Source organism: Emys orbicularis, chromosome 9, assembly GCF_028017835.1.
Source record: "Emys orbicularis isolate rEmyOrb1 chromosome 9, rEmyOrb1.hap1, whole genome shotgun sequence".
Taxonomy (NCBI): Eukaryota; Metazoa; Chordata; order Testudines; family Emydidae; genus Emys; species Emys orbicularis.
The window spans coordinates 101,250,189-101,272,818 of NC_088691.1; the positions used below are offsets into that span (position 1 = coordinate 101,250,189).

Sequence of the window (22,630 nt, forward strand, 5' to 3'; positions counted from 1 at the left end):
TGGGGTGGAGGCTGACAGCTCGCGACCCCCCATGTAATGACCTTGTGACCCCCTGAGGGGTCCCGACCCCCAGTTTGAGAACCCTTACTGTAGCGGTTCCTGGGATTCTTTCTTCCTAAGTGCAGGACTCTGCACTTGTCCTTGTTGAACCTCACCATCAGATTTCTTTTAGCCCAATCCTCCAATTTGTCTAGGTCACTCTGGACCCTATCCCTATCCTCTAGCGTATCTACCTCTCCCCCCAGCTTAGTGTCATCTGCGAACTTGCTGAGGGTGCAATTAATCCCATCATCCAGATCATTAATAAAGATGTTGAACAAAACCGGCCCCAGGACCCACCCCTGAGGCACTCCGCTTGATACCGGCTGCCAGCTAGACATCGAGCCATTGATCACTACCCGTTGAGCCCGACAATCTAGCCAGCTTTCTAGCCACCTTATAGTCCATTCATCCAATCCATACTTTCTTAACTTGCTGGCAAGAATACTGTGGGAGACTGTATCAAAAGCTTTGCTAAAGTCAAGATATATCACATCCACCGCTTTCTCCATATCCACAGAGCCAGTTATCTCATCATAGAAGGCAATCAGGTTGGTCAGGCATGACTTGCCCTTGGTGAATCCATGTTGACTGTTCCTGATCACCTTCCTCTCCTCCAAGTGCTTCAAAATGGATTCCTTGAGGACCTGCTCCATAATTTTGCTGGTTACTGAAGTGAGGCTGACCGGTCTGTAGTTCCCTGGGTTCTCTTTCTTCCCTTTAAAATATGGGCACTATATTTGCCTTTTTCCAGTCATCCAGGACCTCCCCCTATCGCCACGAATTTTCAAAGATAATGGCCAATGGCTCTGCAATCACATCAGCCAACTCCCTCAGCACCCTTGGATGCATTAGATCTGGACCCATGGACTTGTGCACGTCCAGCTTTTCTAAATAGTCCTTAACCCAGTGATTCTCAAACTTTTTTATTAGTGACCCCTTTCACATAGCAAGCCTCTGAGTGAGACCCACCCCCATCAATTAAAAATGCCTTTTTATATATTTAACACCATTATAAATGCTGGAGGCAAAGCAGGGTTTGGGGTGGAGGCTGGCAGCTCGTGACACCCCCCCATGTAAGAACCTTGCGACCCCCTGAGGGGTCCCGAACCCTACTTTGAGAACTCCTGCCTTAACCTGTTCTTTCACTACTGAGGGCTGTTCATCTCCTCCCCATATTGTAAAAAGAACAGGAGTACTTGTGGCAGTCTGGGAGCTGACCTTGTCTGTGAAGACCGAGGCAAAAGAAGCATTGAGTACTTCAGCTTTTTCCACATCATCTGTCACTATGTTGCCTCCCTCATTCAGTCAGGGTCCCACACTTTCCCTGACCTTCTTCTTGCACAGTAATGTAGGCATGTAATCACTTGGGAACCTATGTTTGGGGCAAGTACTGATCTGGCAGGGCATGGGCCAGTTTAGTTTCCGCACTGTGAGACTGCAGGGGGAAGTTAACTCATAGCCCAATCCCTCCTCTGGTAGCTTGGGGCCCTAAAAATTATAAAACTTGTCCTGTTCTGATCTCAGATAATCTCTCAGTTAACCAAAATGTGGGCTGGATAAAATAGCAGCTACTCTGCTGGACAGCCTGCCAATGAAAATTCAAGTTGCTGCATATCTTTGCTGGCATACGACGGCATATTACACTAGCCTGTCTCTGCATTTATGACAGGGCATTGAAATATTCTCTGTCACTCTCCCAGAGTAGGATTCTTGTATTTTTCAATAACCTTGTCCAGGGTTGAGCAGACAGGCAGAGCCAAATCATGGTACAAAGAAAAAGCACTTGTCAAATCAAAATTTTGGTACAGGACTGTTTTTAGGCTACCAGACTTAGCACCATCCCTTAATTCATCAAATCACTAATACTAGAAGAGAACTGACAGTCATCCAGTCCATCTCCTGCATCATGGCATGACAGAGATGGGAAATTAAATATTCAGTTTTCACTAATTTTGTGTGCCTCAGTTTCTGTATGGCAGACCTGAGGCATATTGTGCCTAATGTTCAGGGATGTTCAGGACTCATAACTCCTACTGAAATCCTGAGAACCTATGAACATCAGACACAACAGCCTAATTAAATGGGAATTAGGTGCCTTAATACCTTTAAGCCAAGGTATCTCAAGTTGGGCACACAGAACTAATGAAAACTTCTGAAAATTGTTATTTTTTCCTAAAGTAACTGCAGTAGTTGATGGTGGAGGAGAGGCAGGAACAACAATGGTCTGAATAAGAGATGGGGAATCTGAACTCCTAGGTTTGTTTTCCTAGTCTGTCAAAGACTCAGTGTGTGACAATGGGAGAGTCATTTCACTTCTCCATGCTTGTCTCCTGATCTGTAAAATGGAGATAGTAACAATTTCATACTTCACAGAAATCTGGGTCTCCTACCTCAGGAAATGAGTAACTTTCACTGAAGTCAGTGGGAATTACTCATACCCTCTGGTGGGAAAATAAGGCCCCTAAAGGTATTACAAAGCTTAACTAATTCATGTTTGCAACACACTTTGAGATCCTCAGATGAAAGATGCTCTAGGGGAGGCAAAGGACTTAATATATCTTAGCCTTGGAATATCTCCGATGAGTGAAATTCTGGCTTGGTGCTTATATGACCCCAAGCACCCTCTTATTTGAGTGTTCTTTAGCAGCAGTGTTTTGGACAGACTAAAGATATTGAAGCAAGAAAAGAGAAGGTTATAATAATTAAGATGGCAGATCACCAAAGTGTGGACAAGGGTTATAGCAGTGGGATCAATGATGAATGTGTGCAGCTAGGTGATAGTAAAGAGGAAAAAGTGTGATACCAGCCTGCTTAATTTCACTGGTCTGCCTGAGGGATTGGGAATACATTTCCAAGAACCAGACAGCAATTGAATTTCAAGATCATGCTTTTAGCCAATTGTCCTTCCCCTGACCCTTTCCTCTTTGCAACTGATGCAGCTCTTTTGTTCTCAATCCCTTTTTTGAAGACAACTGGACACTGACAAGTTTAGTTTATGCTCCAGTCCCAGGATGGGAGTAGAAGGAGATGGGGGGTGGATGGTGGGAAGGCAGGACTAATGAAACGAACTGACTAATCAAGTGGGGAGTCAACAAACCCCAGATGAGAATTTACAGTACAGAGTTGCATATAATACATAGAAAGATCTACCTGCTGTGTTCTTATAAACTAAGCAAGACGGAGGCAGGATGTAGTGGTACCTCAGACCAGCAAGTCTCCGAGGCCACAGCACACCACAGAATGTAAGGTCTCATTAAAAACAAATGATGTTTCTTACCCTTGTAGTTGCAAAGAAAACCTTTTGAATGTGAAAGAGCGTGGCACCGTCTCAGGGTCTCTGCACTGCAAAACGAACTTTATCAAGGGATTCAATTTTAAAGGGACCTAGCTATGTTTTGTTTGTTCCCTAATACAGTGGTGTGAAAGTTTAGGGAACCTGTTTGTGTAATATATGAATTCCATTTAATATTATGGACTCTATGTCTAACTATAATTTTCTGTGTAGACTGAATCTTCCATTTGATGTTTGCAGTCTTGTAGCTGTGTGGTCCCAGGACCTTAGAGAGAAGGGGGGTGAGGTAATATCTTGGTCCAATAAAAGATATTACTTCACCCACCTTGTCTTTTCTGTTTTATGGCAGAAAACAATGTCTGAGAAACTGAAACAGGACCATCAACAATTGACCAGTCTTGCCCTGGCAGGACAGTGTTGATTCTGCAACCTAATGCTGGAAATATACATGGTAATATTAATTTCTAATTATTTGCCATGGATTATTTTTGCAAACACATGGCACCTACTCTGGGATTGTGGGTGGAGCCTGAGGACAAAGGCTGAATAGGATAGCATCACTTCCTCCCAAGCTGACCCTATACAGATCAGTCCGGATGGCCTCTTGACTGGACTTGAGTCCTGACATCTCCTGCCTCAGCTGCACACCAACGTGGCTGGATGATGCTGAATGTGGAGAAATAGCTCAGCAAAGCTCCAATTTTAAAAAAAATATACGAAAATGTCCAGCTGTCTCTTTCCCCTTTTAAACCGACTCTGCTATTACAGCCCTTTGCCTCCGCCCACGCTGCTGTCTGCATCCAGCAAATCACGGGTTTACTCTTTTAATCCATTTTATCTTTTAATGTCGGCATTATCCTTTAACTCACATCATCTCCTCCCCTCGCAGCGCTGCAGCCGGGCTCCTCTTTAGACAGTGGATAATTCATCTTGTTTCCCATCAGTACCTGGCAAAGAGCCTGTTTGTAAATCTGTAGTAACGCCACCAGTCAGTTGGGCCGTGGGGCCACAGAGACCTGGGGTGAAAGTTCTAGAACGTGTATGGCAGTTGGACAGTCGCTCAGTCAGGAGTCCGTTAGCCAGGTCATGGAGCCATCACACCAAGCTGTGTGAGGGCCTGATCCAAAGCCCATTGAAATCAATGACAAGAAACCCTTATCTTTGAACCTCTCCACTGGCTGCCCAGTTTCTACTGCATCAAGTTCAAGCTTCTAGGCCTCACCTTCAAGGATCTTCACCACACTGCCTTTCGCTGCTCATCTGTCCTTGTCTCTGGTTGTGTCATGCCCACATCCCATCTGCTAGGCCAATGAAGCCAGCTTCAGCCCCTCATTTGTATGCTTCTCCTGCCATCATCTTTGCCTCTTATTCCCTGCTTCCCCTTTATACATGGAACACACTTATTGAACTGGTCCCTTTTCCTCCTTAAGGCCTATTTCTACTATGATGCCTACAAGACATTGCCAATGAGTAATGGCCTGTGGGGAAAATGGATATTTTTGTATGTTGTAACCCTCTCCTCCACCTTTTGTAAGTTGCTCAACTTCTTAGACTGAGAGCTCTTGGGGCAGGAACTGTGACGTATTAAATGTGTGGAAAGTGCCTAGAACATAGTGGGCCGCTACGATCATCCAAATAATAAATAATATCATATGGAATCATGTTTTAGGCTTGGTAAATCCACGAGGGTGAAAATGTGATTCCCTAACATGGCTGTAACAGGTTTTTGCAGTCCATAAAGGCAAGAAAAAAAAATGGTTGTGACACGTTGGGGCCAACTGTTTTTTCAATTGTTTCAACATGGTTATTTCTGTAGTGTAGTTGGGGCCTTGGACTGTGTCTTCTCTAAAGAACTGAATGGTTGGTAATTGAACCAGGCAGATAGCATCAGTGTAAGTACTAACAGTGCATTGTGGCCACACTAATCATGCTGTTTTGGTTGCAGTTTTGTTCTACGTCCACACTTGTGCTGCTCTGAGGTAGAGCCCTGCGTGGGACTATTTTTTTTAATCCTGCTCTCGTCCCGCCCCGCAATACCCACTCCCACTCCTGCATTGTTTCTTGCATTTGTATCCCGCTCCCACCTGCAAAAACCGTAGATCCCATAAATCCCGCGAGAGACAGATTCCCCCATGCTTCTAACCCCTCCCACCACAAAAACGTTTGGTTAATATATTATCTATATAAACAGAATTCAGACACAATTTTTACCACAAAAAGAATAAAACAATTCTTGCTTAAACTATGTACAAATACTTTAACTCCTGTTAAAATAGACATGAAATCTCTTTGTATCCCGCACTTAAATTTAAGTATTAAAACCTTTATTTAAAAAAAAAAGACAAACTTGCTTTACATTGTTGAAATTCTACTCATGACAAACAGATGAGAGACTTAGTGTTTTCCCACAGTTTGTTTTTTTTTGCCCACCCAATCCCTCCCGCTACAAAAAAGTACATTTTACCCGTTCCTGCTTTTATGGCAGTGGGTCCTGTAGGACCCGCAGGATCCTAGTTCCACTGCAGGGCTCTCCTTTCAGGGTACTTATCCCACAGTTCCCAGCATGCCTCCCGGACACAGTGCCTTATGGAAGATTTTTAATGGCCCTCTGGAAGCCTCAGAGCATTGTGGAGAATGAGGTCAGACTCCCAAAATTTCTTGGGGAGCTTCCATAATTTCCCAGGGATGAAACCCAATTCCAATCCTTTTTCAAAAAATGGTGGCCAGGTGGGACACGCAGCTCTCGCTTCTTGTGTGGAAAGAAAGGTTTCTGATGGCGCTTTCAAAGAGTAGTCAAGAGGAGGCTGAGGCAGATGTGGTGAGGCACTTGAGGGTGCTCCAGCATTACTCAGGAAGATCCAGAGACCCTGACTAGGGGCTCACAGTTATTGCAACAGTGGTCATCCATCGACCCATCCTGGAGTAGCCAGATCCATGTAGTATTTGCAGATCATTTTCTACCCATGGTACAGCACTTTTGGGTGAAGACAATAACCAGACACTAGTGGGACTGAGTTGCTCTCCGCGGTTGGGATGAGCAGCAGTGACTATTGCTTCGGAATGAGGAAAGAGGCTTTTCTGTTGTGGCAGGCTAGCCCCAACACTGGCAGCACTAAACCAAAATCATAAGAGCTCCGATCACCATAGAACAGATAATAGCAATTCCCCAGTGGAAGCTGGCTACCCCAAGTAATTTCTGGTCAGTTGGGTGCCAGTCTGCATTTGGGAAGCACATGGTGGATGTTGATGTTGTGGAGGATTCAGGGGTGTTTTTACTCCAACCAATACTCGTGTGCCAGAGATAATTGAGGTATTAGACAATTGAGATTCCAGCAGGTTTCAATGGAACTCATGTGCCCATTCTCTGTTCACACTCTGGTAAGCCCAGCAATTCATTCACAGAAAGATGTATTACTCAGTAGTGATGCAAGTCCCTAGATATCCACATAGAGTGCCCCAGCCAAGTATTTACCAGAACTCTGGACTTTCCAAGAGCAGTCATTGGGGGGACTCTTTCCCCACCAAACAAAATGGCCATTAATGGTGTTTCCATCTCCACTGCATTGCTGGGTGACCCCCTGCACACCCACTTTTCCCATGACTCATGTAACCATTCCCTGATTACACAAACCTGGAGAAACACCAATTCAGCTATACCCTCAAGAGGTGCAGGATCGTGGTAGAGTATGCTTTTGGGAGACTGAAAGGAAGCTGGAGCCCTCTGCTGACCTGCCATGACAGTTTGGTGACTGTGTAGCAATAATGCGTGCCTGCTGTATTTTGCTTAATATACACAAAAGCAAAGATGAAGTCTTTCACCTATATGCAGCTGGACAGACAAGGCTGTTATTTATGCTAGTGCAGCCAAGGGATTTTGAGAGGAGAGGTGCCGTAGGATATCTCTCATTCTCCAAGTGATGGCCCCATGCACGCCACAGCTTTTTATGCCAGAAGTGATCACAAGGTCTCTAGACTTCACTATCAAGGAAAACGACTCTTTTGTGCTTCCATTGTGGCTAAAAGGCTAGGACAACCTCAGCATCCCTGCACATAAAGGACTCGACTTGTGAACTTTGGGATTTGGTTGGGAAATATATGGGCCGCAATTCTGAGCTCTGGTCATACCCCTCCTGCTCCCGACATGCCCCTTCTTTCCCCTAGGCCTCCCCCCAGCACATCCCTATGCCAGGGCTGTAAGGGAGGGAAGCGTAGAGTCACTCTGCCAACCTTATAAAGCTTGGGGAACCTCTCCTACCCTAGAGGAATTCCCAGCTCTGGGGATCCAGCTGTTTTATGGTCACTCTATCACACAGGAGCCTGGATGCAGCCAAGAATCAAGGCCGTGGTCTTAGCCCTTGACATTTATAATTCATCTTTGTACACTGTAAACCTCTGTATCGCTCTTCCACTTGACATGATCTTCATTCACTGAACACACATGGGCTGGACCATTCATCTTCTTCACTTTTGCCTTTCTTTCCTTCTCCTCTTTTCTCACTATCAGTTCTTTCCTTCTGGCAAGCTGCATCCCCTCTTCCTTGGATTGATTGTGTAATTGTATGCTACCTAAAATTTAATAAAAGCTCAACAAAAATATGTACATTAGCACAGCCTGCACTTGGCTTGCTGCCCAGATTCCAAATGGTCTGTTCACACACTTTCAAACCCATCGTGTAGAATTGGGCATGGATCATACATATTAGTGAAATAAATGTTATATGTTTTTATTATTAAAGATTATTATTAAGATTGTCTATCATAGAATCATAGAAATGTAGGGCTGGAAGGGACCTTGAGAAGTCATCCAGTCCAGCCCCCTGGGCTGTGGCAGGACCAAGTAAACCTAGACTATCCCTGATAGGTGTTTGTCCAACTTGTTCTTAAAAGCATCCAGAGATGGGGACTCCACAACGTCCTTGGAAGCCTATTCCAGAGCTTAACTACCCTTATAGTTAGACATTTTTTCTTAATATCTAACCTAAGTTTATGGGTTGTGCTAAGGTGACCAGACAGCAAGTGTGAAAAATCGGGATGGGGGTGGGGGGTAATAGGTGCCTATATAAGACAAAGCCCCAAATATCGAGACTGTCCCTATAAAATTGGGACATCTGGTCACCCTAGGTTGTGCTGATGGTGGGCTTGTCCTTATGTATTAAATATGACCTTTATTGATTATCCCATTCTTTTCATTCGGATGAGGAATTATTTTATGGAGAGCAGAGCTGTGGATGTGTTGATGGGTCAGTGATTACTAGCCATTGCTGTTATGAGGCACTTTGACAAGGGCTGGATTCTGCTTTCCGTCCTCTGATGGATTTATTTTTCTTGTGATTTATTAATGAGTTGTATTAGTTATGTCGAGGGTGTTAATGAAAAGAGTTAATTGTTGTACTTAAAAACCAGTCTGGCTCATGGAATGTGCAAATTACACAGAGACTTTTCACCAGAATCTACTTTATTACACAAACACAGAGGCCAAATTTCTCTAGTGCAGACCAGGCTGCTTTTGTTCCAGAGAAAATGAATTGTTAATTTAAAACTTTTCCTGCCCTGCTGGCCCTTTCAAGCCTAGCCAGGGTACATGCAGCACAGAAGTTCACCTGCATGCACAAACTAAACCAGCTAGGGCCACCCCTTGCAGAAAGCAAGATAGTCCCACAACACCAAAGACCAAATTCATCACTTGAGTTCAATCCCAGCTATCCAAGAGATGAATTTGGCCTAAGGGCCGCACATGTTATCAGAAGAAATGATAACAGACCTCAGTGGATTTGAGTGGAGTCAGAGCAGCTGGGAAAGTCTCCCAGTAGGGAACTGGGCAATGAGGGACCAGTGTCCCAGCATATCACATCTGAGCACTCACATGGGCTACATAGGAGATGTGGGACTCTACATCATGACCTTTTTCTATTAATCCTCTCTCAAATACATGAATAAGGGGATAATCATTGGAAAAATGGAAAGGTGGCAAATTCAAAACTGATAAAAGGAAATACATTTTCCACACAATGTACAACTAGCCAGTGGAACTCATTGTCACAAGATATTATTTAGGACAAATGCTTATTAGGATTCAAAACAGGATTAGACATGTATATAGATAACAAGAATATCCAATGTTATAACAGTAAATGCGCAAAAAAAATAAATTAAAAACTGCCTGACTGGATCAGACCCATGGTCCATCTAGTCCTCTAGCTTGTCTCTGACAGTGGGCAGTACTAGATGCCTCAGAGGAAGATTGCAAGAACCGCACAGCAGGCAGATGTGGGAGAGTCTGACCTCAGGAAAGTTTCACCCTAATCTCTACTAGAGATTGGTTTAGGCCCTGAAAAATGAAGTTTTTAGCCATGCCAAAATTCTTTGTTTGCAATAGCAATTATAACTCTGGCTATTCTTGTTATCCATGTAAGCATCCAGTCCCTCTTTGAATCTTACTAAGCTTCAACAACATCATGTAGCAGTGAATTCCGCAGTCTAATTATACATTGAATGGAGAAGTATTATTTTGTTTGGAATTTGCTCCCAATCCACTATCTCTTAACCAGTCATAATTTTATATACTTTTACCATGAATCCCTCTTATGGTAAACAATCCCAGATTTTTCAACCTCTCTTCAGATGAGAATTTTCCCAGGCCCTTGATCATTTTCACTTTCCTTCTCTGAACCCTTCTGATCCTCCAAAATGTTTTTGGAGATGGGGTGACCTGTACTGCACACAGTGTCCAGCTGAGGCTGCCCCACCGATCTATATACCGGCTGCTGCATATTTTCCCATTATTCTCCATCCCATTCCTTTTTCATCCTAACATCTTGTTTGTTTTTCTGACCCCAGCTGCATATTGAGCAGCGGACCTCGCTGATCTGCAAACGACGCCCAAGTCCTTTTCCTGAGCTGATACAGGTTTGGGAGGACTATAAACCCTTAGGCTCCCAGCTCGTGGTGGTTAGGACAAACCTTTCCATGGAGGCAGGTTACGCCAAGCTACCCACTACTGGATTCTGCCACCTTCCTTTGCCGCATCTGATACTGGCCACTATTGGTGACAGGCTACTGGACTAGCGGATGCAGTCTGGCCATTCCCATGTAGTGTAGCAGCAAGGGAGCAGTCAGAGGCATGTTCAGCCCCAGCCGGGCACAGGGCCTGACTGTGCAGGGGCTGCCACCACCCTTGTGGGGAACATTACGGGGTGCAGGCTCTCCAGGATAGACTCATGTCGGGGTGGGGGATGGCCAGCCCTTGGCTGGAGCATGCCTAGGTGGGAGGCGCTGGGCCATTGCAGCAGGGGGGCCAGGGTTAGGGGCGCAGGGTGCTAGGGAGGGTCACAGCCAGATATGTTACCCCCAAGGCTGTGGGGGGGGGGTTGCCCGGGTGGACCGGAGCCACCCCCCCATCCCCCGCCCCTGGTGCTGCGGCCAATGCTGCAGCCGACAGGGGGCGCAGTGAAGCACCCTCAGCGGCGCATGGGGAGTTGCCCGGCAGCGCCCCTCGTGGCCGATGCCCGCAGCTGCAGCTCCGCTCCCGGCCCGGCCTCCCAGTCCCTCGGCGACGTCAGTTGGCTAGGGCGTACACCTTAGCGACCGTCGCGCAGCCTCCCTTGCTGGGTGCTATCGAGAGCGCTGCCTGATTGGCTGGAGATGCTGTCGCTCGGGAGAGAGGAGGCGGGTCGGAGGTGGCGCGGGGCGCGGCGATTGGCCGGCGCTCCCACGGCTCCCGTCCGCTCGGGTTGGTTGTGCCGGACAGTGGCGGGTGCAGCGTCTGGAGCGCCGCTGTCTCCTCCTCCTCCTCCGCGGTCGCTGTCCCGGCGAGCCCCGTGAGCGAGCCCAGCCCCTCCCCCACCCCCGGCTCCGGGGCGCGGAGCGGAGCCGCAGCGGGACCATGTCGGCCAAGGACGAGCGGGCCAAGGAGATTCTGAGGGGATTCAAGCTGTATCCGCCGGGGACGGGCCTGGGCGGGGGGGCGGCCCGGCTGGGGGGGAGGTCCGGTTCCGGGAGCCCCTCGCGCGCTGAGCGGCGGGGGGGGGGGGGCGCGGGTGCTGTCACCGCGCGCTGAGCGCCCCTCGCCCGGGCTGGCACCGTGCCCGCCCCGCGCTGCAGCGCCCGGGAAGGACCCAGGAGCTGGTGGCGGATCCTGCTGCCCTGCCACCCCCCCGGGAGCCTTGTACGGCCCCGGCCAGCTGTGGGGTGGGGGGAACCCCTCAGCGCCATTGCAGGGCTCCGGGGTGTGTGCCCCCCATCCTGGGCTCTGCCCCGCCTTGGTCAGCGAGCTTCGCTGGGTTATGCCTTTGATGTTGCACTGGAGGGCAAGAGCGTCAAGCGGTCTGTGATAGCAGGTGCCCATGTCACGCTCCCCCTGCCCCGAATGTCCCTGGCGAGTTGAGTAGCTGGATGGAGCTGTCCAAGGGGTGGCTGCTGCTGGACAGCAGTTAGGGCAGCTGAAAGGGAGCCGTGGCTACTGTGGAGGCCTCGCTGTGCTCCAGCGTTGTGATTTTATTTTTGGCTCTTGCTGTGAAAGCAGACCGTGGAAGAGGAAAAAAGCGTGGGCTGGTTTGTTCATGTGGGCAGAGTCTTGCGAATACGGTGATCGCTTCCTCTTAACCGTCATGTCACTCTGTCATATCCCTTCTTTCCCAGCCTTAAGTTCTAAATAGCTGCTGCAACTTAAGGACCCATGTCTGCTTGGAAAGGAAACACCTACTTTCAAAGTCCCAAAGCAGTTTAGATAAGTACCTTGTTCCTTTTATTGACCAAAAAGCTCCCTTATTTTCTCTTGCCTAACTGGTAGTGGGATATGGTATGTCTTGCTATTTCTAGGGGGCAAGTTGTGTGTAATTACTCCTATGGTATATGTTGCCCTTCTATGGGACTCACTGCAGCTCATCTTAAATTGGACTTTTTGCGTTATCTAACTATGAACACATTGTTGAGTAAACCTGGGCAAGAAGGAGAAATGAGATCCTGGATGCCTCACCTACCCAGCATTTTAGTAAAAGGGTGGACAGATTCCATCAAAAGGGGGGCGCATGTATGTGAAAAGTTTATTTAAAAAACTCCAACCTTTCATTTTTCCATATAATTAATGGAAAGTGGACGTGGGCTGGTCTTACCCCACCTTTGGGCACTAGGGGAAACCTTAGTTACTGCTCAAATTCAAGAGCGCAAAAGTGGAAGAAGCATCTTATATGATACTGTAGTATTTTTGTTTTACTTTGCTTTTTCAGACTTTTGCTCCATCAATTTGTGTATAATCTCTAACAGCTGTGGCATGATGTTCTGAGCTGCTATATGTGGGATTTAGTCAAATAGCTACCATCAGAGTGCAAGCAGATGTTTCTCCCTGGGGAACTATGGTATTTTTTCCCCCTCTTCTAAGTAGTGATTCCCTATGCCCAGTCAGGCTTTTTAAAAAATTCTTTCCAGAGTAGCAGCATTGGAAATTCTTCCTTATATGTGCAGCTGTGATGTTTCAGTTGTCAAGAAGATTGTTAACAGAAGGCTGAGAAGTTCAGGCTATTAGAGAAGATTAATTTATTAGCCTGAACTTGTCAAAAGTTTAGACTCTTGGTTATTTCCCACTAGCTGGAGACCTAAGAAGTGCCCAGGGCATAACTCTAGCCTCTGTTTTTTATTTGGACCTCCAGCTTCTGCAGGCTATGCAGGCTAGGAAACTTAAGCAGCTGTATTTCAGTGATGTATGAAATAATCTCTGCATAGAGTGGATTAAAATAGTAACAAGCTTTTTTCCGTTTTAGGAAGGGAAGATGCCATGCAAATGTAAGAGACAAGGTGAGCGAAGTAATATATTTTAGTAGACCAACTTCTCTCTCACCAACAGAAGTTGGTCCAATAAAAGATACTACTCCATCTACCTTCTCTGTAATTTCCTGGGACTGACACGGCTACACCACCACTGCATATGCAAATGTAAAATTAAATTGTCTCCAATAGACAGTATAGACTAAAGTAATTAATTTTAACATAGATTATGGCCCAGCCTAGTAGCCTAATGATGGTGCTCAGCATGGTCATGTGGGAGCAACACAAATTTAATTTTTTGTTATTTGCTCCCTGGAAGTGACCGGGTCTCAGAGCATTATAGAAGTTCAGCCCTGATGGATGAATAGACAAAAAGCAAGTATCACATGGAAAGTGATCCCTTTGGCACATTAGAAAACAGCATTTAGGTACTTAAAGAAGCTCTATGTATTCTTCTTTTGAAAGGCTGCTATCTGACCTAATAGCTAGATAGCAGGAAATAAAGATCATTAGGCCCGAGGAAAGAGGAGGAGGACCTTCTGCAAAGATTTCACAAGTGGAACTTTTTATAAAAAGGGAGAGTTAAAGCAATTCTTTTAATCATTAATTGAAGAACTGTCTTGACGAGTCATCAGTAAAAAGATGCATGTGGATGAACAGGCATTCTTCGTCCCTGAGGAAAACACCAAGGCATTGCATCCTTCACACAGGAAGCTACTCATGCACAGGATGTGATGACATTCTGTAGAGTAGCCAAATGCAACATTTGATCAGCTAAAATTTAGGATTTCCTCTTTAAAAAGTGGTCCCATAGTCTAGAAAACATTTAAAAGAAATACTAAGTTGTTGCTGACTCTGAAGCTATTTATGGGAATCTAGTTTCCTTAATAGGAAGAGACAGTCCTGAAAGTGTGTGTGCTAGGAAAGATGGCGGCATCTCCCCTATCGGCATTGGGGAGGGAAACTGTCACTTCCTTCAACTTAATGGAACCGTAAAGAACTTGTTTCACATGCCAACAGCAAGTCTAGCTTGAAGATAACTAGAATATTCTTGTCTTAGGCCTCATCATGCCAGTTTCCTTATGTCATGAGATGAGTTTATAGAGTAGAAAATTTCATTGGTAAAGCAGGCTTGTTAAATTGCTTACTGCAACATAGAACAGACATGTTAACGACAAGTCTAGTTCACCCTGGATAGTTAGTTTCCTCAGATACGGTTTACCTGTGGTTCTTGAGAAAAGCCAAATGCAAGTTTTCCCAACTGATTAGAATAGGATTCTGTGGAAGTTAAATTGTAGAAATCTACCCTGACTCGCATGGCTGAGGCATGATTTCCTTCCTGTATGACGGTAGCACAGAAACATGCTGTGGGTAGAGTCCATAAAAACTCAAGCCAGAAGCATCTGCTCCAGGCTCTTGCAGGCCTATATTTGCCATTCTGTTTCCTTTTTTTTTTTTAAACCATTGAGTATTTAAGGCTTTCAGGTAAATGGAGGATAGACATGGGTAATCTCACCTTTGTGTCTTAAGTATTTATATGGCACCCATCCACATTATCTGGGTATGTCTTGTATAACTTGTGGGTTTGGTACCTAGGAACAGATGGAAAACCTATAATCAGCAAGCAATTTGATAGCTTGTTGTCTCTTGTAAATTAAACTAGACCGCTTAACAGCTTAGTTTGTTTATAAATTCTTTGATGGCACTTTGCTGTAGGCAGCAATCCTGTTACACTTATAAAGCGTATCTACAAGCTAGTCCTTGCTTTGGAAAGCAGTTTAGTTGCCTCTCGCTAAACAGGACGTTAGTTCTATGGGTAACGGAAGATACATTCCTTTTGGCAATACTAGCCAAGACCCTAGTTCTGCAAGTGTGTATGCACAAGTAGTTTTGGTGACTCACATGCATAAAGTTAAGACTGTGCTTAAGTATTTGCAGGATCAGTGCCTAATATTTTATCAAGATACAGAACAGATTCTGAAGGTACTAGGATTTCTGGAGAGGAAAGAGCCTTATGGGCCAACTTGAGTGCCTCCTTACTGGTTATCTGAACCTCATTTACCTTTGTCACAGAATAGCCTTCAATATTTGTTCTGCCATCTTATCTTTGGAACTAGTTTATACCCTTAATTTCAATGTATTTATTTAGCAACCTTTCCCATACAAGAGTAGAGAGCTGAAGGAAGACTCAGTTTTCTGTGACGTATGTCCTGGTGATTGAACAGTTTCTCTAAATTGGCTTTCATCAAACCCCTTGGTAATTTGTAATCTCTTTATTGGGTTCCCTCTACATCTCTTCTGTAGAATGTAAAATACCCAAGTAATAAAGAATTGCACGGGAAAACTAAGAACAGGTTGATTATAGGGGGAGGGATAGCTCAGTGGTTTGAGCATTGGCCTGCTAAAACCCAGGGTTGTGAGTTCAATCCTTAAGGGGGCCAGTTAGGGTTCTGGGGCAAAATCAGTACTTAGTCTTGCTAGTGAAGGCAGGGGGCTGGACTCTATGACCTTTTGGGGTCCCTTCCAGTTCTATGAGAGAGAGAGAATTTAGCTATATATATATATATATATATATATATATATATATATATATATATATATAGCTAAATTCTCTAAGTCCAGTAGACCTGTTTTTGTTTACCCTTCCATTTAGTGGCACATCGGAATTGTTAATCAGATGTGTTTGGTCATAGGTTGTAGTGGTTGATATATGTTTGACTCTTAAGGCAGCATTTCTCAAATGGTGGATTCCAGCCCACTAATGGGTCCCCCATTCCCCAGATGAGCTACCTACCTCCTGCCTATGCTCTCACTTTCCCTGGGCAGCAGTGTGCAGGATCCAGGCAACAGCAGCAGAGGAAGTGCTTCTGGGGCATGTGTGGGATGGGGACAGGCTGCTTCTTCCTTTGCATTGCTGCTGCTGTCCAGATCCTGCTCCCTTGCCACTCCCTGCTGCCCAGGGAAAGAGAGGCAGCACCAGTAGCAACACAGAGGAAGTGGCTGGAGCCAGAGAGCGGTCAGCAACCTGGTAGAGATTGTGGCCTGACCCTGGAGAGGAGGGGGCAGCTAGGACTGTAGGAGGGGGCAGGGCTGGTAAGCAAGGCATTGGGGTGGGGGAAGATGAGGTAGTGGTAGGTCCCTGTGATGGGGTGGAACTCACCACTCTGGCACCTTCTGCCAGCTGTCATGGGAATTAGCTCTTCTCACCAGTGCACCCTCTTCTGGTGGTGCCTCTCTGCCGTCACTTCTGCTCTGGGACCCACATCACTCCCAGGACCATAGCATCCTCTTCAGTGACAGCCCTCCGGCTGTGCCGCACTCTGTTGTCCCCCACTTCTGGGGGAATGTCGCAGTCTCTTGGTCCAGCCACTTCCTCAGGAGCAAGTGGGGGTGGTTGGCATGTGGGCCCACCCACTACTCCGGGTCACAGCCCAGGGACCCTGTAGATGGCCACCACTTGCTGCATCCCCTCCAATTCCTCTGTAGGTCACCCCGGGCCACTTCCTCATGACCCTAGCACCCTCTTTGCCCTTGCCTTAGAGCCTCAGCCTGCAGATCCTTGCAACCCACCAGGAGCTGCCTTTAGCTCCCCGGGTCTCTGTCTGCAGCACCGCTCTGTCCAGGGTGCTTGCTGTCTTCAGCCTGCAGGGCAGCTAGTCCTCCTCAAGCTCCAGGGAGTGACTGAAGCTGCTCTGCAGCCCTTCTTATATGGGCCAGCCCAGCCCTGATTGGCTGTCTCCTGTACAGCCTCCCAAGGGCTCTATTAACCCCTTAGAGCCCAGTGTGGGGCAGGCACCCCATCACAGTCCCCGCTGCACAAAGAGACAAAATGCAGTTGGTGTGTTGCCTTAGTAAGGAGTTTGGTAACCACTGTCTTAAGGGACCACAGTTCAGCTCGTAGGAAACGGCTCTTAATGTCTTAATCCAAAACAGTAAAAACCCTACCTTTGTTTCATAGCCTAGTTAAGGTTCCTACATGTAACTTCCCAAGACCCTTAATAGCAAGCAAATAGTGCCAAAGGTACTCCACATATAGCACTACTTTTAAAAAATTTACATGTGCTAAGTGTTATACAAACAGTTATCAGGGTAGGGTAAAGTTATGTATGTGGGTTTGCATTCGAGGCTGTTCCATATGTTAGCATGCAGACACGCCACAAGACTTATGGAACCAATGCTTGTTCTATTTGATTTGATGTCAGGGATTCCCTGTAACCCCTCCCTCATGCAAGGGCTTTGCATTCCCCCTCTCCCCATTCTTCCCTCCACCACATGCTTGGGGGCTCTGTCCCCCTTCTCCCTATTCCTGGGTCCCCATTTTTCCCATGCCCTGGGTTTTGTGTGCCTCCATTCCCAATATCAGGGCCTGCCCATTCTCTCCTCCCCCATGCCAGGGACTGTATTCTCCCCCTATATCATTGTTCCCTATTCTCACCCCATGTCAGGGAAAGTGGAGACAGAGAGACCCTATGCTTCTCATCATTATTTCTTCTTTTTTGGGGGGAAAAGTCATTCAGGGTGTCAGCATGTTCAACTGTATTGGGAGGATGGGCAGAGCTAAGGTGGAGGGGTTATGCTAAAAGGTATTAATGGCTTCTTTGATCTGTAGACAATTACAGACCTCCATTTCCCCCTTCTGGTTTTCAGATTTTCACCAAAGTTAATAGGGATTTGTCCCCTGATGCCTAGAACATTTCCTGAAGTTTTAGAATTAATCTCATGCAGTATTCAAAAGTTGTTACACTCAACTAAATGGCATTTCTATGTTTGGGTGTATGACAACGGCTCATAAGTCTTTAACTATGTTTGCTTGCCTTTAAGCGCTTGCTTGCGCTTTGTAAGTGGAGGTGATAAGTGACAGTTCAACCTTAACTGAGTTTTGAAAGTAGATTGTGGTTTGGAATTTCCCAGTGGTGTAAAAAACAGCTTGAGTAGATAAGTGAAGACAGTTTCTAAAGTTTAAAGAGATGGGTCACTAGTTAAAGGAAAGAGGGGGGTGCTGGCCAAGCTAATTATGGCTTCTGTGGTGCTCTGCCCCATTAAATGAATCCCAACAAGATAAGCGCATTCTATAAATAGCCAAAGCTGTGCTGCACACACCACTCACTTTACTACATACATTGATTTAAAAAAGTGCTAAAACCAATAGCAAAGTAGTGTGTGTGCCTCTCGAGTAGCAGGTATCATGGTTCCACCATGGATGCCTGACCCACCAGGCCACAGTACCTAACTAAATGCAGAGGACCGCTTCATTTGAGTCAATGGCAAAACTCCTATAGATTTCAAAGAGGCCAGGATTTGACCCAGAAACTTTATCCATCATAGAGCTTGTATAAATTGACTAAGGTACAAAATCTACCACTTTAGGCAGAGCTGGAACTAGAAGACTCATATAAAGTTTCTTGTCCAATGTTTGTCAATAATCTGTTACTCAGTTAGCTCACACAGAAAACAGACCTGTCCACATTTTGCACAATTATAGGTCAAGAGGCATATTGATGAGGAATGCAGGAACAGCAATTTTACTAGATTCTAGGGGTTTCCTTTCACTTTTGAAAGTTAGCCCTGGCTAGCTCAGAGGAAACAGTGTCCCCCCCCCCCGAAAGTTTAATTGTCATAATGTTGTTTAGTGTCCATCTAATAGCAATTTCATTAACTTTTACCATTCTGCCCCTTGGAAATGGCCTCTTGAATGGGCCAGTTGTGGTCTATTTCAAATTTGATGATGCAGTTTCATTTGATGGACAGTAAAGTTTCCTTTTGAAACTTAAGCAGTCAAAGTACTCTGTTTAAGGTGTTCAGAAAAGATCTAGTTAATGGCACTAACCCTAAACACTGGAACTTGAAGGGGTTTTGAGATAGTGGGTGGGGAGAGCATTACAAGCAGTTGGTTGCAACCATAACTATAATGGCTACTACCCTTCCATAATAGGAAACATATGACAGGAAACCCTAATTCTTCCATCTGCAAGAGAGCGCTGTTATCTGCCTCTTGTAGAAATTGTTTAAGATGCACTCAGCCTACATAATACCCCCCATGGTTTCTTCCCCCACTGAAGTGCCCAAGACAAGAGTAGCTCATAACTTTAACTACAACCGGTTTTCTTCACATAGCTGATGCATGAGATCAAGAACACTTAACTGCATGAGAAACAAAGGGTTAGTAACAAGCGGTTTCAGAGCTAGAGGGATATGGGAGGAGTTAGTTAAAATGTCAAGTTAGTGACCTGTAACTTAAAAGCTAAGAGTGAATTTTCTTCAAACTTTGCAAAAGCCTGGATTTCAAGTTAAATTCAAGATTTCAGATTAAATAAACTTTCAAAGCCAAAAAATTAGAGACCTAGATGAGGGATTTATGGTAGGGACCATCTTTTTGTCCTGTTTTTGTATAGCGCTTAGCATAGTGGGGCCCTGGTCCATGAGTAGGGCTCCTAGGTACTATGGTAATACAATAGTAAAATAAAGGAACCTGGTTGCATCCTTCACTATGGAGAGACTGCCACTTGTAACATAATGTTTGAATTAGCAGTCCACACTTGTTTTAAGAGAAGGCTGAAGTTTTGCTTATTGTTTTAATGAACTGCTGTTTTGTTTTCCTAGGAGGTACATGTTTGAAGAATAATTACTATTTCTACTTTAGGGAATCTAGTTCTAGCAGCATTATTTCAGTGTACGTACACCTCTGTATTGATATAGTGAGTCACATCCAGCAGAGCTGAGATCTTCTATAAAGATGATAATCCCTGATGCTGCAAACTTGTAAAAAACAAAAACCTGTAACGTTTCATAGTGGCATACAAGTTACTTGTCTGACTGAATGAGAAAATGATTAAACTTCATCTTATCCTATGTTTTTAGTACCCCAGATGGTGTAGCAAAACTGTCTTATTAAATACCTGTAGTATGTGTAAGTAAGTGTAGAGAAAGGCTTTAGGAAGTTTGAGTAAGTCCTTCTTACAAGAAGAATTTATGCAGTAAATGCCTGGATAACCTGGTGATCTAGGCCAGGTGTTTTGGGCCACTCTAGTTATTCTACTTGAATAATTGAATGTCCAGGTATTATCTGCAGTGGTGCTTGTTTATAGCATCTTGACATGTGGACATCTCTGAATGGGAATTGTTTAATGAAGAATGTTAACTGTTTCTGAAAACTGACTTCTCAAGTTAGCCATGTAAAAGATGATGAAGTCAGGAGATTTGCATTCTGTTCTCTGCTCTTCCTTTAACGGTGTGTGAATTTTGGAAATGTCATTTAACTTCTTCCTCCCTTCTCCCCCTCCCCCTGGAAAGTGAGGAGAATATCTTTATGGGAGTTGCAGCTTAGTTCATATTCGTAAAGAGTGAAGATCTTCCAATAGAAGGAGATAGAAAAGCGCGAAATGTTTGAACCTAGATGCGCCAAGACACCTTGGAAAAACCTTGTGTAAATGGACGTACACACACATCTAGCATAGAAAGACTTCTTTCTGGGCTCCTATATGGAGGCAAAAAAGGAGAACTTGAAGATTGGTACTTAGTTTTTTTAATACCGAACTTTGTCGTTTTCTGCACTTTCCTCCATCTAAGGTTGGTATAAAAAAAAATTAGTTGTTTGAGAGCAGAATTGATTCCTCAAATCCTCCCCACGTGTCAGTTGTTCAAACACTTAAAATCACTTTGAAACATTTAAATAGTGATCCTACTAAAATAGCAGCTTGTGTTTACATTTGTGATGCATGTGCACCTACAATGCTTGACATTGAATACAATCACTTCACACAAATTAAATACCTTTTATATTCTTTGTGATGACCACACACATCTGCTTCACTGTAGCTTTTCCATAAACAGGTACCTGTTAGGAATAAAACAGAATCATTTGAGAGAACTGATTTCAAGGAACCTCTGTAAGTTAAGTAAATAATATCCTCAACCATTTGTTATGGTCTTAAGGCAGGCTACATTATGCCCAGTTTCGCTTGGAAATGATGTACAGCAACTGAGGTTCTCTAGAATGACAGCAGGAGCCAAAGCTGAACCTTCCAACTGCAGGACTTTTAAAACCTTGATTGACAGACAAGGATTTTCACTATGACAGTGGTAGAATTCAGTGTAGGAAAGCTCTAATAAAAAAGTGTTTTGTGCTGTGGCTGAATACAGAGATGTAGAAAGAATTCATTGATAGCATCAGATTAATTCATCCTTAGGGGAACATAGGAGTTGACTACATGCATGATTTTAAGACATCTGAAGGGATGATTATGCCAGGAGGGGGGCAGGATAGAGTAATGAGCAAGAATAAGTGGAATTTTGCTTAATTTTACTTGACCTGAAAGCTGTTAGAAAAATGTTACATGGGATAATACAAAGCTATTGAGTTATTCAAGCATGCGATTTTGTGACACCCATGTATTGAATGATAGCAAAGATAACTTTGAGCAAGACAGCGTCACCCATTAAAGATCATGATGATGCAGTGGATAATACACTTACATTGTTGGTTCCATAGCTATAGTAGTAGTAGTAAATAGGACAGCTTTCAGGGGTACCCCAGACAGTTTTCATAAAGTATGCACAACTGACTCACTTTAATTTCGCATGAAGTCACAAATATTTGGCCTGGTGCCTCTCTGTCATGACAGAGCAGCTACCTGGCCAAATTTCAATGAATGGTGTTGCAACATCACTTGGTTTGGGGGCCCTCTCAAACAGGGTGGGGCCTGGGCAAACTGCCCCTTTTGCCCCACCCATCTGAGGGCAACACTGGCAGCCTCTGTGAATGGTGTTCTGCATGAAACCCACCTAATTTATGATAGTGTGGATGTTCGTTCATTCAGGCTCGGAGTATCTAGTACTGTGAATTTTTCTGTGTACTGCAGCAAGACTGCAGGGGGTCCTTACACCTTAATCACAAATTAATGTGTACAAGGCTCAAATAGATTGCCTCTTGCCTCTTCTTCATTTCAGAAAACTTGATTTAAGCCTTGCCTGACTTAAGGATAAATGTGCATGGATTTAAGAAACCCATCCCACATCAGTGTCAGAAAGTTAAAGACAAACTATTGAATGGACAGTCAGCTTCAGATACTTCTTTTGGATGAATCATTGAAGTTTAAAAAAAAAAAAACTAGGTTGGGCAACAGTCAAGAACTTCATGAGAGAGAGAGACGCAAAGATTTATTCTGTGGGAGGAAAATCATGTCAAGTTAGTTACTTCCCTTGTTTTACTAAGAGGAATGTTTCTATTAACGCATTTGCATGGACTGTTGATAGTTCCTCATAAGCATGGGACTCAGGAATGCCCACACACTTTCCAAAATACATCTAATCAAAGTGGAAAGGCATTTGTGTAAACAGGTACAGGAGCAAACCAAATAGTTTGCAAGCCAAGACAGTAAGGTAGTTATTTTCCTTGTGACACTTAGGGAACTCTTCCATTGCAATTCATATTGTTTTCACTGAACATACAGTGTAGGGAAAGATCAGCATTTTTAAAATGAAATTCTAAAGCACTTCTGGATGTTACTTTTTATTGCAGATGATCCTAGATTGCCCTAG

The 22,630-nt window shown here is 44.7% G+C and overlaps 1 protein-coding gene across 1 annotated transcript in view; it reads left to right on the forward strand.

Annotated features, from left to right (window-relative positions):
- Positions 1–11,187: 11,187 nt before the first annotated feature.
- PDE6D (phosphodiesterase 6D) overlaps positions 11,188–22,630 on the forward strand; it is a 43,908-nt gene continuing 32,465 nt past the window's right edge. Inside the window, exon 1 of the mRNA XM_065410946.1 lies at positions 11,188–11,266. Coding sequence (XP_065267018.1) covers positions 11,217–11,266 — 50 coding nt within the window. The 5' untranslated portion in view covers positions 11,188–11,216. The remainder of the gene's footprint in view (positions 11,267–22,630) is intronic.